The sequence below is a fragment of the Phasianus colchicus genome, chromosome 2 (assembly GCF_987193195.1).
Source record: "Phasianus colchicus chromosome 2, bPhaCol1.hap1.1, whole genome shotgun sequence".
Lineage (NCBI taxonomy): Eukaryota > Metazoa > Chordata > Aves > Galliformes > Phasianidae > Phasianus > Phasianus colchicus.
The window spans coordinates 15,846,056-15,863,234 of record NC_143437.1 but is presented as its reverse complement, the minus strand read 5'-3'; the positions used below and the strand labels follow the sequence as shown (position 1 = coordinate 15,863,234).

The window sequence follows — 17,179 nt, the reverse complement described above, 5'->3', positions numbered from 1 at the left end:
GCCGCGTGCTTCCCGCCCGCGGCCGCCTCAGCCATGGCTTCGCTCAGCGCCTCCAGTATAGCAGCTCTCCGTGCCGCGTACCTCAGTGCTCGTGCCTCCGTGCAGCCCTGCCCCTCACAGCAGAGCATCCCCCTGCACCACGTCCAACCGTGCCGCGTTCCTCGGCACCCGTGCCCCTCAGCGCCTACGTCCCCTCGGGCCACGTCCTTCACTGCCTGCATCCCTCGGTGCCCAAGTCCCCTGCCAGCGTGCCAGAAGCCTGCGCTCCCTCGCGGCCCCACGTTGGCGGCACGCACACAGATAAGCCAGAGGTGCTTATCTCTAAGGAGCAGGCCTGCAGCCAGCAGCCCCTGCCTGTGCCAACACCGCTATCAGGCCTCCAAATCACCCCCAAAATCACCCCCCAAAATCACCCCAGTATTTGACACTCGGCCCTCTTGCATCGCTTTTATCTTGCTCTTGTGACAAACCACCGCCACGGGGCTTGATGTGCTCCTTGGGCTGCAACGGTGCCCCTTCAGGGGATCTGCCACCCACCGTCCCAAAGAAATGCCACAACCAGGGAGATTTGCTCATTTTAATGATGCTTGAGGACAGACATGGACACAGCGGCTGGAAAAGGATGAGCTGGGAGCCCCGCCAGCTGTACACGTGCATGCTGACGTGCAGGCGGCCAGCAGGGAGACCCAGAGCCATAGCAGGAGCATCCCACACACCCCTGGCATCAGCTGCTCTCAAAGCTGCAGCTCTCTGCAGTAGCTGACACTGGGAATGAGACACCAGCATTAACTCATGTATGGCGCTGCACAGCTCCCTCAGGGAGAGCTGAGTGCAGAGAACACTAAATGCTAGGATGGGGGACGTGCAAGCAGTCCTAAAGGGCACTGATGACAACAGGGCACAGCAGCCAGGTGAAGCAGCATATAAGACCTCCACAGACTTCTCCGGTGTTTTTCATGGCCTTCAGTAGGAGCACAGGAGCTGCTGCTGCCACACAGGAGTTTGCAGAAACCCAGGGTCCAGATAGCCCAGACCCTGCTCGTCAACAGCCAGAACACCTGGATCCTACATCCTTCATGGCTGACATTGAACAAAGACTAGAGACATCCCCCATATGGTGGGTATCTTCTTGAAACCCAGCACCATCCTTTGCAAAAGCTTAGGAAAGAGACTAAAACCTATTCTATTGACCTTTTAGCTGAAATGAGCTAGACAACATTTGTTTTTGCATTTTTCTAAAAAGAAAACAACCCAAAGTTTCCAAAGAGTTTGTGAGCATTGTTTGCAACGCGCACCCACAGCTTCAGTGCCCAGGCCTCAGCCACACGCATGTCCTCTCCTGCTTGGTTAATATATTGGACAAGAGCTCAGGCACTGTGCTGTCTGTCCTCTATCATTTTCCACCTGTGCTTTACCTGGTAAGCATGTTGAGGGCAGGTGGTAAAGAGTCATAGGCAGTACCTGCTGTTTTCCTCCAGCAGCTGTTGCTTATTTTTAAGAATTCAGCAAAGACAGCAATGATCAAAGTGTCCCTGAATCACCAGCTCCCCGAAACCCAGCTGAAATACAGATTATAAGCAGCTGCATCACCTGTAGTCCTGGCTTTACCGCTGAACAGAAGCCCTACTTTTAAGGGTGCAGCAGAAACAGCCAGGTGGTAACGTACCACAGTGCAATCCCAGATGAAAACAGGGGAAGAAAAGGCCTTAAGAGTTGGGCAGATGTTCCTGAGTCTCCTGGCTGTCCGCTGCTCCCTTGAAGGACGCTGCACCTTCCTGCACCCCAGCTGCTTTTCTGGCATATGTCACTCCATCAGCATGGATCTGTACACTAAGAAAGGGAGAAATTCAATTTTCGCATTTCCCTTTTGAGAAGAAAATAAATATGGCTGGAGTGTTTTTCATTTCTTTATAACAGGGAACATTTTATTTTCTCACTCTGCATACTGAATAGCTCTAGGGCTTGAGACTGTTCAGTGTCCCCTGTCACCTCACATACATCCTGGACAAGGGTGACTGCTATCAAAACCTCTCTTTGCTGGAGAATAAGTTGTATTGTTAAGCTCACATTAGCTTAAGCTAATTTTAAGCTAACATGAAAATGCCAATGGAGACATGGTGAACATGGTGCTTACAGGAAGAGCAGGGTTAGTCTCTTCTCACTGGTGACAAGATATGGGGAAACGGCTTTAAGTTGCGCCAGGATAAGCTTAGGTTGGATATCAGGAAAAACTTCTTTGCAGAAAGGGTTGTTAAGCACTGGAATAGGCTCCTCAAAGAGGTGGTTGAGTCACCATCCCTGGATATATTTAAAAACTGTTTGGATCTGGTGCTCAGGGACATGATTTAGCATACGGTTTTTAGAGTTAGGGTAGTATGGTTAGGTTGCGGTTGGACTTGATGATCTTTAAGGTCTTTTCCAACCTGAGCAATTCTATGACTCCATGATTCTATGAACAGGTAGCTTTGCCTGTTAACCATTATAGCCTGTTTACCATGGAATGCTACCACCATGCTTTGCCTGGTTTGCATGGAAATTTTGACACCTCATATGCTACCATAAGATTAAAAAAAACCAACCAGTTCTTTTCCCATATCTTCTCTCTCCCATTCTACAACTCACTACTTCCCCACTGCCTCCTGACTCATAAGCCAAAGAGTTCACAGTGACCCTTCAGCATACACACAAGTTCCAAAGCCAGAGACCAGACCTGGCACTTGGGAGTCCTGTTCAGAAACAAAGCCACCTTGTAACAGTTGCGGCCCAGGCTCCTTTGCACACAGCACAGAGGAATACAGTAAAGCTGCTCTCTTGTAGCTACTGCTCCTGGTTGCTTCTCAGATCAGCCCACCTCGTGTCTGCCACACACTGGGCAGATACTGATGCATGCAGCACTCAGAGCATTTACAACTTCAGAGGTGTTTGCGCGGCCTCCTGGAATGCTTCCTTTCTGCAGTGCTTCTGCTGGGTCTTGCCAAGTGCTCTGTTCTCTTCTGGATTTAAGCATCCTGGTGTGAAATGGCGCCATGCATGGATCCACAGCATTTTGCAATGGACGTCTGTGCCATTACAGTACAATCAAAATGCCTTACTCCAACGAGGCCGGTACACTTCAGTTCTGCCAACAGAAAGGTGGCAGGACAGTCTGTTTGCAGAGCCTTTAGCTGGCACAAAGACCCTTTGACATTACAGTCATGAGCAGAGACAAATACATCACAACATCAGGATCTTGTGAGAGGCAGAAATCCCACTCTTTGATTTACATCCCATTACACACAGGCAGCTAGAGGACTGTATCCACCATGATCTCCTCATTTGTTTATTTTGGGTAACAGGAATCAGTTTATTTCTGTGTCAACTATCTCTCCCTGCCAGAGGCAGCAGAACACAGTCCTGACCTCAGCAGCACACTCTGCTCTCCTGCTGCAATCAATTCAAACCCCCAGAGCTGCAGTTTTCCATGACGGTTTCCTACGCAGCGTGTGGGGATCTCAATCAGATAATCCATGTCCTTCCCTCCTCACCGGGAATCAGTTCTGTGCTGCTTGAGCAGGCACTTGTTTGCAATCTGCCCTGAAGCATGCTTTCAAACATGTAACCTCAGAGCTAACATACATCCACGCATCGTGTGCAACATGGAAAGAAACTCCTAACCCAGGACCACCAGCGTGCAGCACCCTGTGAGCACGCTCAGTTCTTCGCAGACACTGCTACAGTCTCTTGAACAGTGAGATCTAATTGTTGAATTTTGACTCTTCATATGAAAATCCGGGGTACAGCACAGAAAGATATCACTCACACAGCCAGCTGCTGTTAGAAATGCAGCTGTGCTCCACAGAGAACATTAAGCTTAGGAAGGGTTTGCTGGGCCTATGCTAAAAATTCAGATAAGCTTCAAAGAATGGGTAGTATGCCAAGGACTTAGGGTATACTCAGAGTACATGTTAGCTCTGAAATTCAGGATCCTCAAGGAATTTAACTTCCCCACAAGAATATCATCCTGTCCCAGCTGTGTGGCAAACCTGTACACAAATATCTCCTGGTCTGCAATATCTCACCTGTCTTCCCCTTAGCTGGGACTGAGCTGTAGACTGTAGTAGTAAATTGTCAAATAGAAGAGAACCAAATTAATTGGATTAAAAATGATAAAAATCATTCGAGTTGAGAGGTTTCAGATTCCAGCCTCAAGGGCATAAAGGTGAAAGCTGAGAGAAGAGCCTAAATTCACATTAGAGTCTCAGAAGAAGCTGAGAAGATTGGCTTCCAGCTATTTGAAACACTCCTAGCACAGAAGTGATGCTAGAAATCCTATGGCCTGCAGGTGAGCCCCAAGGGAAAGTCTCTCCGCCTGTTTTAAACAGACCAACGGCATCAGACTTGGATGGAAACTGATCAAATCTCATTAGGAAGAGGGATAACTATAATAAACAAACTGCCTTCCCTGCTTGGGTTAATTCACTGCCTGCAGTTCAGCACCCTTTCCAACAGCATCCTTGCCAGTCATTGCTTGGGTGTTCAGCCAGCCAGCTTTGAAAGTACCCAAGGACACTGAATTCTTGGTGTTCCTAGTGTTATGCATCCTGTGATGCAAGACGGCTTGTTCCTTTCTACAGGATAGAGCAGGAACAAAGGAAAGGAGTAACCTATTTGGAGCTGAGCTAAGGCACTAATGATGCAGTAGGTGAGGAAAGAAGAAAGATAGTGGAAGGAGGAAAACTTTCCAACCATGACGTCCCAGAAGATCACTGTACTTTTCACTCAACTGCCTTAAAAAAAAAAAAAAAAAAACCCATGTTATCTCTATAGAAAAGGAGGAGCTAATACAGTATTATAGTATCCCTGTTGGGGTTTCATCTTAAGGTTATTTTGCTATACTCCCAGAGATTTGTTTCAGGTAACAAAGTCACATGAGCTGTTTTCTAAAGTAGATTTTGGTGAATGCAGGCAGAGTTGTCTCAGCAGCTCTGGATCATCGCAGCTTTAGGTAGATGCCTGTTTTGTTGTTTTTCTCCATGACTTTCCAGAAAAAAAGAGAAGCCTGTCCCTATCACTTTTTGGCATAATACTGAGATAAGCCATTAAACAGTGCTGACCCAATGGGTGCAGTCCCTCCTTGTGCACAGCAGATGCACTCCTGTAATCATCACAGTTTGATAAAGATCGATGTTGGCTGGCTTGCCTTCTGTCCAGTGTCAGCAAGGGGGAAAACGCTAGAGATGGCTACATCCACAATTCCTTGGCAGAGTTCTGCATATAGCTTCCTAAGAGACGAGAGAGAGACAGAGTAAGATGCCCAAACAGAGCAAACCAGCAGGTCTTCCAACTTCTTTTCATATAGGCATGCATTTTCCCAAAGGGAGCTACAAGATCCTGCTGCTGTCACAGGTGGCCCCAGGGAGGCTAGTGGTGGATCAGGCATTTCTTGATATCCTCCCCTCCTATTTCAGAAACTATCTTCTTTTTTAATGATGCTCCCATTCCCAACATTGCTCTCTGCAGCTTGGGACCACAAAACCTGTTATCTGAGTTTACTGTCAGAACAACAGACATTACAGTTGCTCAGCAGTGTCTCTCACCTTCAGGACTTTCACCACTAGATGCATGGGGGAAGACAACTGCTGAGAACACCCCAAGCAGTCTCCCAGCTCAGGGAGTCATAACAATCATGACCCCGTGCAAGTGGAGGTGTGCCCCAGAGAGACTTCACTGATGTACGTATGACTTGAAATTCTGCAATGATGTGCAATTGTGCACAGTAACTTGTAAGCTAGGCACAGAGATTTCACAGGACCACCCCTTGGAAGAGTTTCATAACGGCAAGGCTCATACAAAGCAGGATTAGGCAGAAGAGAGACACTGTGTTTGAGGAATTGAGTTATCAGCAGCTTCATTTTCTGCTGAAGGGAATACCTGTGTAACCTCACAGAACAAGTATGGGACACCGAGCACTAAAGCTGTCTTTACTAGAATTAACAAAGTCACTCTATGAGCTGGAGCTTCATGACCATAAGACACTTTTTCAGCTTCTGGGCATGTTGCTGCTTTCAGCAGCCTATTTTTGTCTCTTAAGTGTGAATTGTGAGGTTTGGTCCTATAAATTAGAATAGCCCTGAAAAGGAAAAGCCACCAATAGACAAAACTTAGCTCATCTGCTTCTCAAGGCTTCCAAGTGCCATACATAGGTACAAAACAACCAGAGCATTGTTGAAACCCAAACCTATGCAGCAGAAGCCAAATTCTACCCACACCAGCAAAAAGGAGGTACCAAGCAGAATTGTACCATGGTATACATGATGAACAAGACATGCTGGACAACAAAAGCCCCCCAAGGCCTAGCACTGAAAAGGCTTCTGTCTGGGCTGCCTGGTAAGCTGACCCCTTATTTCTTCTCTAGTATTAGCAATGATTTGCTCTAATTTATATCTAATATATTATGTGCGTCAATCTATAACATATATAAATATTATGTTATCATAATATGTACAGCATATATAATAGTCATACATATATAGAAATAATTTTAAAAATATAATAATGCAGACAATGTAGAACAGCCTGTTATGCTGGGTCTGTATATGATATTACTGCCTATTTAGGCAACAATTCCTAGTCTTCCACAGTTGTCTCAATCACATAAAACAGCACTTCTTACTGTGCCTATGCAGAGATGGTCATGGGTTCATGGGTTTGTGGCCACAGCTCTCAGCTGTGGCTAGTAGGGCATTTGAGCCAACATTTGAGGCATCCACAGAGTGCTCTGGAGTCCCAGTGCCTGCAAATTCAGTCACCTGCTTCCAGCTGCTACCTTTAAAGCTACTCATTATTCTGTGCTCATGTGAAGAGCAGCCACGACTGTCTCTACAAGAATGAGAAACCACCTGAGGTCTAAGGCATTAATTCTGCAACATACCCCGTGGTGTCAATAAAAACAACCCAAGTTATATTCAGATCCAGTTGTTCAGAAAATGAGATTTAAGGACAAAAGAAGCTGGGAGAGGCCAAGCACAGAGGCAGCAGCAGCAATTAACTTAAACTGACTGGTACTTAGATCAATATCTCATATGGATTTGCCTGGGAAAGGCCCCCACCATTCACTTTCTTCCACCTTTTTTGTTTGGAGCTGGTACGCAGCCATGTTTTGAGCAAGTTATGTGAACAGTGGCATCACAGATGTATTACAGAAACTGGATACTTACTGGGCACAAGCTGGAGCCCCATTGACTTCTATGAGCCAGACTTTTAACTCCTCGTCAACCATGAAGTCAAAGCCAAAGAGCTGGAAGCTCTGGTAGTGAAGATGCTTTGTGCTGATTGCAGGCTCTATACACATAAGGCAGCTTCTGTGAGGGGAAAAGCACAAACACAAGGCTAAAAGCCCTGCAGAGACAGTCTGCACTGCAGTTTCTGAGGGCGAGTGCACAGTGCAGTGAAGTGGATGGGTCAGTTGCTGCCTTCTGGAACGGAAGGAAGAGCCACAAAGGATGGTACAATACCCCCAGGGAACTGACACTTGGAGCTCATTTGCCACTGAAACCCTCAAAGTTATGTCTCTTTGGCTTAAGTAATAGCAATGGAGTATTTGCAAAGGAAATTCTGCCATGGAGGACCACTTTTTCAAGACCCAATTTCTCTCCAGCACCATTATCTCTCCAGACAATTTCCTCAGTGCCAGGAAGCAGCTGATAGAGCTAGCTTAGCTCTGCCTGGAATTAATAAGACAAATTGCCCTGCAACAAGGCACGCTGCTTGCTGACAGCAGGGGAGCACTGAGATCCTGCAGATTTGATTCCTACTTCATTTCCACTCGTATGCGCTATGCCTTCTTTCACCTCAACCTCTTCTAGACCTATCCTCTTCCCTCAGAAAGTCATCTCACTCCCTAAAAAGCTGTAGCCAGCAAAATGCACACATCTTGGTACACTGCCTGTAGAGAACAGCACCTGTATAGTCCCTTATCTACTTTACCATTGAGCAATGACATTGGGATCCTTCTGGCTTTATCTTTAAACTATCTCTGAGCCACAACCCCTGATCCAAGCAAATGAAACTCCTCCCTTATCTGCCTGCCTTCTCAGCTGTGTTCACACACACACTCTGTCACTCAAGGGTTATGTATCCCTGTACAATAGATAGCTGGTTACCTTATTATGTGTTTGATTTGCAGTAAGATGCTATTCTCCAGCGTTGTGTTCAGTGCATCCATCAGATACTGGTTGAACTCTTCAAAGAACATTTCATTCCCTTCCTCATACCGCCCATAATTTTTGGAATATTCCTTCTGAATGCAGTGATTGGTCAGGTGGCAGGTTTTGTCCTGGAAATTAGCACTGTTATATGGTTCGGAAGAGGTCCGCAGGACACCCTCTCTGTAGAGGTAGATATTATAAAGATGATCTACGAGAACCCAGCTCCTAGGGAAAAAGAGAACAAACTCACATCCCACTGGCTTAACAGGAAACAGCACAAACCAGTATTACGGAAGCCAAAAAAGCAACCAAGTTACCTGATATCAAACTTGCGATGCCCTGGCTCCAAAAGAAGAGGCTTCTCCAGGTATTTCTGAATCACGTGCACTTGTCCCTGCTCATCAATGAAATCCAGGAGCTCTGAAGCCTCTGAAGAAATCAAGATCCCTTCCCCTGGCACAGAAAGGAAAAGAAAAAAAATTGGTAAAGATCATTGCTGGAGCTCTTTCCAGGCCCAAGTGGGCCATAGCTCATTCCCATGACAAACCAAGCAATATGAAAGAACTAACAACTTCAGAGCTAACTGCCACCTGAGCAATTGTTACATTTGCATAAAGTCAGGTGGCAGACTGGCAGAGCTATATCCCTCTTCCCTCAGCACAGGGAATTTGGTTTCTTCACAGCTGGAGCACAGCTGGGAACCACAGGTTCCAGAGATAACATGGGGCTTTTTGGCAGGCAGATGGCTATTTTAGATGCAAGTGGATGCACAGCAGAGAGAGACCTTGGCAAGAAGTGAGGCAGCTGCTTTGTTTGGGGGATTTTGTTTCCCTTTCTGGCACATTTTTTCCATCTGGTCTTGGTAGGGAGGAACATTTAGCAAGCATTTTTTAATTCTGTTTTGCTTTTCTCTGTTTTTCAGCAGTTTGTAAAGCAGGGTTTTGGCAGTTTGTGAGGTTTTTATTTATTCTGTTTCTTTGGGAAGGGAGGTTTGTTTTTATCCTAGACTCAGACTTTCTTCCCCTGCCCAGCTTTTCTGTTTGCCAGAGGCAGTCACACATGCATGCATGTGCAAACTGTGTTCCTCTGCTCACTGAGTCCATTTAAGTTCCTGCTGAAACCACTGTTGAATTAGGAACAGAACTGTTTCAAAATGCTCATTCACGTAATCAGTGTTTTCCCCTGCCATGGAAACTATTCATTAAAAAATTTAGATGCATCTTTTAAATACTATCACACATTGGCTGAAGCTGTCACTGTTCATTTCTTGCAAGTCTAGCAACGAATCCACTCAAAAAAGCTCAAACAAAAATTATCTAACAATTCTCAGCTGGAAATGCTTCATTAAAATACTTTTTTTTTTTTCCTTTTTTTTTTTCGGGGGGTTGGGGAGAGGGGGGTGCAGGGGGAAGAGAAGAAGGAAGTTTTTTAGTTCCTTGATTACAACAGAGCCAAGCAGACACTTACAGTGGTACAATCACAGGGCTAAGCACTGGGGGAAAGGAGGAAAACAACATCCCTTTAAGATAGTAAGCCCCTGCAGCAGGAAAATCAGCAAGTATTTGTTCCATGCTGGACAGATGGTGAACTGAGGGAGTGGTTAGCTTAACTGTGCACCTAGTCAGCAATCCAGTGAGACAGAAAAGCAGCTTATGTGAGGGCCACTGTCTCTGTTCTCAAAGACAACACAAAAATCTCTCAACTATTAAGTTAGGGCATCCTAAACCTTTAGTCCTCCTATTACTGATGGACAATCAAGTTTCTCCTAAAACTCCCTGGACTCAGGAGCTGTGCCTTAACTGAGTCTGCCTGGGCAATTAATACTGACAAGCTTTCTTCTTCATCAGAAGTAATCCCCAGACATTTAGACCTGCTCTCTAGAAGATTAACATCAGGTTTGCTGGTGTAGGGATCCTGCTTTGGCAGGGGGGTTGGACTCGATGATCTCTGGAGGTCCCTTCCAACCCCTACGATTCTGTGATTCTGTGATTCTGCTCACCACATTAATTCCCATCTTGAATTCTGCAGCACAGTGATGAATACAAAAAGTTACCTTAAGGTAGAAAAGAAGGTGAGATTACATTTGAATAAAATATGTGGGGAGTTTAAATCTCTCCATGCTGCAGCAAACAACAGCCACTTTTTTCAGTTTTTCAGATTGTTTCTTTGCCAGTGACACTAAACAGACACACTTCCTATCAGCAGTGTGATAAAAGGACTCATTTCCCCTTTCCTCCTCATTGAAAATACAGTCTTCTGATGCTTTGCAGTAACACAGCCATGAAAGCAGAACACCGAGGAAAGCTTGCATGAAAGAGAGTTATATCCTGCAGCCACCCACCTCTAGCTTTCACATTGCCTAATGATTTTTGTAAAGCCGCATCAGAAGAGACTCTGCAAATGAGTAGTACATGTGGCCTTGCTACCTTTGAATGGAATGAGTTCTTCACACACAGCAAAGCAAGTTTCCATAAAGCAATTCTGACAGCATGCCAGCGACACTGCTATGATTGGTAGATAGGATAATTACCAAAGCATTACATTCATAGCTGTGTCCAGCTATCTCATCTAGCTCATAATTTCTGGAAGGAGGGATATGTTATAATTTAAGTATCTGTATGTTATCTATTATGTATCTTATTCAAATTAAGGAAAGTACAGATATTGCACTGCTTGCCTTTGCTCTGCCTTTGTCACAGTTTGGATATAATTTGGATACACCGAGCTCATTGACTCTCACTCTCAGTGTGACCATGAGTGGGCCATTAGCACCAGGTATTTGACTTGGCTGGAAGACAAATGATGGTATTTCTACTCAGCTGAAATCAGGCTTAGATGCAACAGGATGATGTTTCCTGCAGTCATAGACAAATACTGACCTGTTTGATGCCCCACCTCTTATATCTCATTCTGCTCCCTCATCTCCTATAGCCCATTCCCTTGGCCTGCTGCTCCCTGGTGCCTTCCCCCTGCAGCAAACCTTCTTATATTCTGAGGTGTATGAGTAGAAAAAAGGGGGTCCTTTCACTGTCATCCATGTCCACCAATCACGTGCATATTACAATTCACATAATGATCTCCATGTCACTAAACAGTAGTCAAAGCCCTTCACAGACAGGCTTGGGCTCAACCAAACCCTGGAACTCAACTAGAAGGAATACTGAGAACCTGGGTCATTTTGTTGGAGAACGAACCTTTGGCACCAGCTGAGGACTTGGCAATCCACACATTGCCTTCTCTGCCTTCCCGACGCCTGCTGTAAGCTGCCAAGAAGACCTCCCTCTCATCTGTCCTCGTGTTGTTTATGAGATGGTGAATTCCATTCTGTGCCGGAGCCACAGGGGTCTTCAAGTTTGTTGGGTAAATCACATATGACTCGGGAAACCACGTACAAGACTCTGATAGCTCAGGGCTTGTCTTGATTAGCCTAGATGAAGAGATACAGGCTGATAATTTCCAAATTGTTAATCTCCAGAGTGACCTGTGAGGACATCATTTAATAAGTACAAATCTTCACTAACTGGGCTCTTTTGCTTGGTGACGAATAGTATCTTACAGACAATCTGGATTCAGCTATTGCGTTCTCTTTCTACTTTTGAAATTAGGGTATTACTATACAGATTAAGGCAACTCAAAACTGCAGCTCTTTGAATAAGACCTACACACTTCTGTTAAATATTTTCTAGATACTATGGATGTCATGAAACAACCAGTAGAGGAGAAACTACTCTAATTAGAGCTTGCAGTGACCCCTCTGCACAAGGCCACTGAGGAGGCACGATTACTAAATACACAACAGGGCAGGAAGGAAGCTGTTATAACAGCAAAGAAGAAGAGCCAGAGCAGTAATGCTGGGCTTTTGATCGCATTCCCACTGAGATCATATCAGACACCCTAACTGTGACAGAAGGCCACTGGGAATGCACTGAAGGCAAGGATATGGCTACATACTTTATTTTCTGAGGTGCCCAGGATACCCTCTGCATGCAGCCTCCATTCCCTCTAGTAGATACTTTCTCCTACCAGTTATATCAAGAGATGCCAGCAAACTCCTATCAGTGGCACTCAGGTTTGTTATCCTTCAGAGTCCAGGAGGCTGCCTGCCTCTTTGAATGCTTGCTGTGTTTTGCTGAAGGCCAAAAGCAGAGCTAATTATGTACTGACTCTCTCCATATATTCGTGCCTGTCTGTTGAAATAGCAGTCAAGCAGTGACACCCTCAGATCCCACTGTCAGAGGAATGTCATTTCTGGTCCCTTGGGTTCATAAACATCTTGATGCGTGGCTGACTCTAGAGCTCAAAAGGTCAGCCAAGCTTCAGGAGAGAAAAAAAAGGAGCAGCATTTTGATCCTTGTCCAGATCCTTGGTAGCACAGAAATCCAGCTGGGGAGTGCACCAAATGCTTGTTTAAAATACACACTTACTGCCTAACACAGTCACCACTGCACAGAAAGCTGCTGGAACTAGGTTCTTTGCAGAGGAAGGAAAGGCCTCAGAGCAGCATGCAGTTTGCAGAACTGCATCAACAAGAGGCAGGACAGACACTAACACGGAATGAGATTCTTGGAGGAGGCCAAGAGCTCTGACACGAAGAGGCCCTAATGGTTTGCAGGGGGGACTAGGGTTATCTGCAATGAAAGCTCACCGTCATTTCCCCAGGAGACTGTGGCATGGCTGGTCGTGCAGAAATAACTCCCAGAGCCAGCTCTTCCTGGAGATGTCTCCAGACATTTGCTTGACCAACAAATATGATTAGCTAAAGGCATATTACTGCCTCCTCTCTGTATGAATCAGGATAAAAGGAGTAGGTTTTAATCAAGTAGCTACAAGGAGAAAGAGCAGATATGGTTTGTTGTTTTGTTTTTTTTTTTCCTTTGATTTGGCTCTAATCTGCAGCTCCCTGTCTGCCTGATTCAATATACTCTATTTTTCAAGCAGATGTAATTCAGTGGAAATGCCATTTCCTCTGAAGTTACAAGGAGGTCATTGTGCACAGATATCTGTGTAGATCAACACAGAAATCTGAAGACAGCACGTGCTAGGACATTCCCAGGGCAACTGTTCTGTGAAATACCCTAAGAACAGGTTGAGCTGTTGACAACAGCTAGCAGAAATATTTATACCAACCCCATGCAACTATTCAGTAAATTTCTTACTTCACCAGGGATGCTTTGCGACACAGCTTGTCTGCTCCCCTGTAATAATTCACCAACTGCACAAGTCCAGGTTCGTGGCCTACAAGGAAAAATAGAAGGATCAGACAAACTTTAATTATTGGAGGAAAAAATACCTGCTTGGTGCAAGGAATCCATGCAGCAGGGAAGAAAACCAGGCTGTTTCCTCACCCCATGTCAAAGAAACAGGAACTGAGCTGATACTGGCTCTGCTATTTTCTTTCCTTCAGGGAAGAAGGCCTATGTACTTATAAAGTCTGCTTTGAACATGTCATTGCCATTTTCCAAAGGAAAATAACCATTTCCTAATTTATATTGGGAACTGGCAGAGCCACCCAAAAACATTCTCCATTTGCTCATGGCATTTTTTAAGAGCCAAGATTTCACTCAATCTTAAGTGCAGTAGGAAGATGAACTACATCACAGCACAAATATCACAGCTTAGAAAACGGCCATGGGGTTTTTGCTTTTCTTTTGTCATTTTTAGCAGCATTCCCTTTTAGCCCAGTTAAAAGGCTGAAAAATGTTGAAAGATTTAGCCTCACTGCTCATACTGGGCTTCACACCACAGCCTGCCTGTCCTCACCTTTGCACACAGTGCAGACACCTGTGCTCTATTAGGAGCTCTCTGCTGCGACAGACCAGAGGGTAACACAGATCTGGGCAGCAACACAGCCTGCCCCACACAGCCATCAATGTGCAACAGGTGAACAATGCCTGAAGCAATACCTGGGACCCTCTGACAACAACCAACAAGAACATGAATAGGGAAAATCTGACAGGAAACCACTCTGGTCTGAAACACGACCTTGAAGGAAACTCCCAGGCATGCCATTATTTGCATTTTTGCCTTCTCATTCCAAACAAATGCCTGTGGGTGTGATTTAAGCCCTGAGCAGTATGCAGAGTTTTAGTTACCCTCCTTGGAGGTTGCCTGAAAAAAAAAAAAAAAGAAAAAAAAGAAAAAAAAAAAAAAGGCCCAGAGAAAATATTAACTCAAAAACCAGGCATCTGCAAGATCACAGACAGTCAACATCTACTTCAATTAAAAACCAAACCAAAACAAAACTATGGCCCTGGCATGGGTCACTATTTTATTCACAGATCCTTAAATGCGACAAAGCTAAAACCCATCTTCTGGCAAAAAATCCGTGATTTCAGGTACTTTAAGATGCAGCCAGCACTGCCACACACTGATTTACTGAAAGAAATTAGCAAAAACTCTCAAGATTTCCTTCTGTTTTCAGTTTATTTATTTTGCTTGCTTCCTACAGGAACTGAGGTCCCAAAGGTGACCTCACTATTCCAAGTGGACTCACTGCTTAAGGGCATGGTCAGCCCAAGAAGTAGGAAATCAGCGAATACAATTGGAGTGCTTGCAGCCAGCCAGAGGCTCCAGCTGAGTTCCCACCTTCATCTCTCTCCCAGGATGCACAGCCTTACAGCTTACTGAAATGACGTCTGTTTCAAGCCTTCAGAAAAACCAAATCAGCTTGCACGCAACAGCTGCTCAGAGGGACAGCCTGAGGAATATATACCAAAGATGGTTCTACAGCTTTTTGGAATACATACCAAAACTATGGGGTTTTTTTGTCTGAATCTGCTGATTTCAGGCAACCAGCTCCTGCTATAGATGGGTTGAAGAAACCAGTACCAAAGTTTAGTTCCCCTCTAACAATTATTGCTGCATCTTGGCTGCAAGAAAGGTTTAAATTTTCAGGCCTTCCATTGCAACACATACTGAAGAGCTTGCTGAAGCCCTTCCATCATCCCAGGGCTCTTGTCCACAATGGAAAGGTTTGTTAAAGAGACTGAAATGCACAGCTGGACATGCTGTGCAGGTCACATCAGAGGACCATGCTGGGTCTGTGACAAAGTCTGATGATCAAAGGCACATCTTCACACCAAGCACGTTAGGGTACAGCTTCACTTGCTGTGGCTGGCTGCAGCAGTGTGAACATCATCACTGCTTTAGCCTCCCCTATGCTTGCTGCAAACAGCTTTGTGCTGGGAAGCAACCAGATGGCATTTGCCATAGGATGTGGGGACTTTCCAGTTGCAAACTCATGTGGAAACAAGGGGACAGGTGCTGGAACTGGTGAACTGCAGATCTGAAAGAGCAGAGCTGATTGAATGGTGCTGCGTTTGAATTACATGAAAGGGGCTGGAAAAACAGTCTTACCCTCAGGTTGATGGGGTGAGGGGATTTCTCCTGTCCAGTGCTTCTGCAGCCTGAAGCAGTGCTGCAAAATCACTGGAAACTGTGGTAATGAGATTGAAGGAGGCCAGGAGGGTCCTGCCAGATGTCTGATGCAGAAACAGGGGACCACAGAAGGGAAAAACTGTGCTGTGCTTAGCAGCATGCTGATCCTAAACCGGCTTCAGCACTCCTGGGGACAGGAGCCAGCATGGGGCCAGAACAGCAGCTGGCACTCTGCACGGACAGCTGCCAGCCCTGCGGCTCCAGCCAGCTTGCCACCAGCCACGGGCAATGACACTGCATCTCTGCTTCTTACCCCACCCCACACTGCTGCCAGTGCCTCGCATGGCTCTTCCTCCTTGTGGGCTGAGCACGGCCCTTTCTCTCCCCGCTTCCAGGCTCTTCCCTGTCCAGCAGAGCACTGGCAAGCACTGTGTGGAGCAGGCAAGGGACAAGTCTGTACAGGGAGGCTCTCAGGTCTTGTTCAGCCACGACCACTCATGCTGGCAGGGGAGACAAGAAGGGTGGAAGGCTTGGCTTACAGACACATAGCCTTTCACCCTGCCCCAGAACAAGTACCAGATGTGCTGTCACAATCTGAACAGCAAAAAAGTCCTCAAGAGCATTGCTGCAGGATACGGCAGGCTCAAAGGGGATCCTGAAACCAGTGCCCCCAACATGCAAGAGCCAAATAAAGGGAATGACCTGCTGTCAGGTGAGCGTCCTGTGTGCCAGCATCCCAGCCCCTCCACCCTGCAGCCTCAGGCTGGGCATTTTGAGGGACTGCAGAGACATCCTCAAGGCACTTGGGGAAGGTGATACTTCGAGTCCAGCAGAGGGGCGGCGGTCCCCAGCCAGGATTGCCCAACCTCAGGTTGTGAGGCTGCTGGAGAAACCTCCTTCCAGGGCTGGGAAGCGCTGCACGGAGCCCACCGGCCTCAGCCCTTTGTTCTGAGCGACGCCGGTTGCGGGGGTCCCTGCGCCAAGGAGCCCGGCAGACGCCCGGGGGTCAGCATGACTAGTTAGAGGTGATGTGGAGCAGCAGGCCACAGGGGACCTGGGGGACGAGAGGCCGTGACACGCCGTGGGGGCTGCGCCCTGACGCGGGGTCCCCCTCCCAGAACCAGGGCCCGCTCGGGCCGAGGGGAGCGGCACCACGCCTAGCCGGGTCCCCGGGGGAAGAACCGAGAGACACCCGGCGACGAAAGGCGCCGCCACGGCTCTCCCTTACCCAGCCTGCCGAAGGGGAGCCGGTTCCTCTCGCCCAGCATCAGGTTGAAGCGGGGGTTGTCCTTCCTCAGGCGCTTCCACTGCCCGGTGGCCAGGAGGAGCCGGGAGACCTCCGCGTAGACGCTGCTGTTCTCGTCCCGCACCACGAAGGTGTACATGGCGGCGGGGCGACCGGCCCCGAGCCTACCCCCGGGGGCCCGACGGGTGCCCCAGGCCCATGGGGCCCCGCCGCAGCCTAGGCAGGGCCCTCCTCCTCCGCCGCCGCCCTCGCCGCCTCCCGGCCGAGCTCCGCATGGCCGGGGCCGCCCGCCCCTGCGCGCCGCCCGCCCCGCACCGCGCCACGCCGCAGGGCTGAGCTCATCGCGGGGAGGGACCGCGAGGCGCCGGCG

The 17,179-nt window shown here is 47.2% G+C and overlaps 1 protein-coding gene across 3 annotated transcripts; it reads right to left on the bottom strand.

Moving 5' to 3' along the window:
• Positions 1-563: 563 nt before the first annotated feature.
• Positions 564-17,170, bottom strand: TTL (tubulin tyrosine ligase). Of its 3 annotated transcripts, none has more exons than XM_090134899.1 (7): positions 16,792-17,170; positions 13,343-13,421; positions 11,381-11,613; positions 8,504-8,639; positions 8,142-8,366; positions 7,197-7,340; positions 564-1,830 (listed from the first exon to the last, which is right to left on the bottom strand). In XM_090134899.1, the coding sequence occupies exons 1-7, from the start codon at positions 16,946-16,948 to the stop codon at positions 1,707-1,709; spliced, it is 1,098 nt and encodes a 365-aa protein (XP_089991025.1). In that variant the 5' UTR covers positions 16,949-17,170; the 3' UTR covers positions 564-1,706. The 3 variants fall into 3 exon arrangements, with proteins under 3 accessions (XP_089991025.1, XP_031453197.1, XP_031453206.1); XM_031597337.2 differs by having other exon boundaries at positions 8,142-8,411; positions 16,792-17,169; XM_031597346.2 differs by having other exon boundaries at positions 564-5,261; positions 8,142-8,411; positions 16,792-17,165.
• Positions 17,171-17,179: the final 9 nt, after the last annotated feature.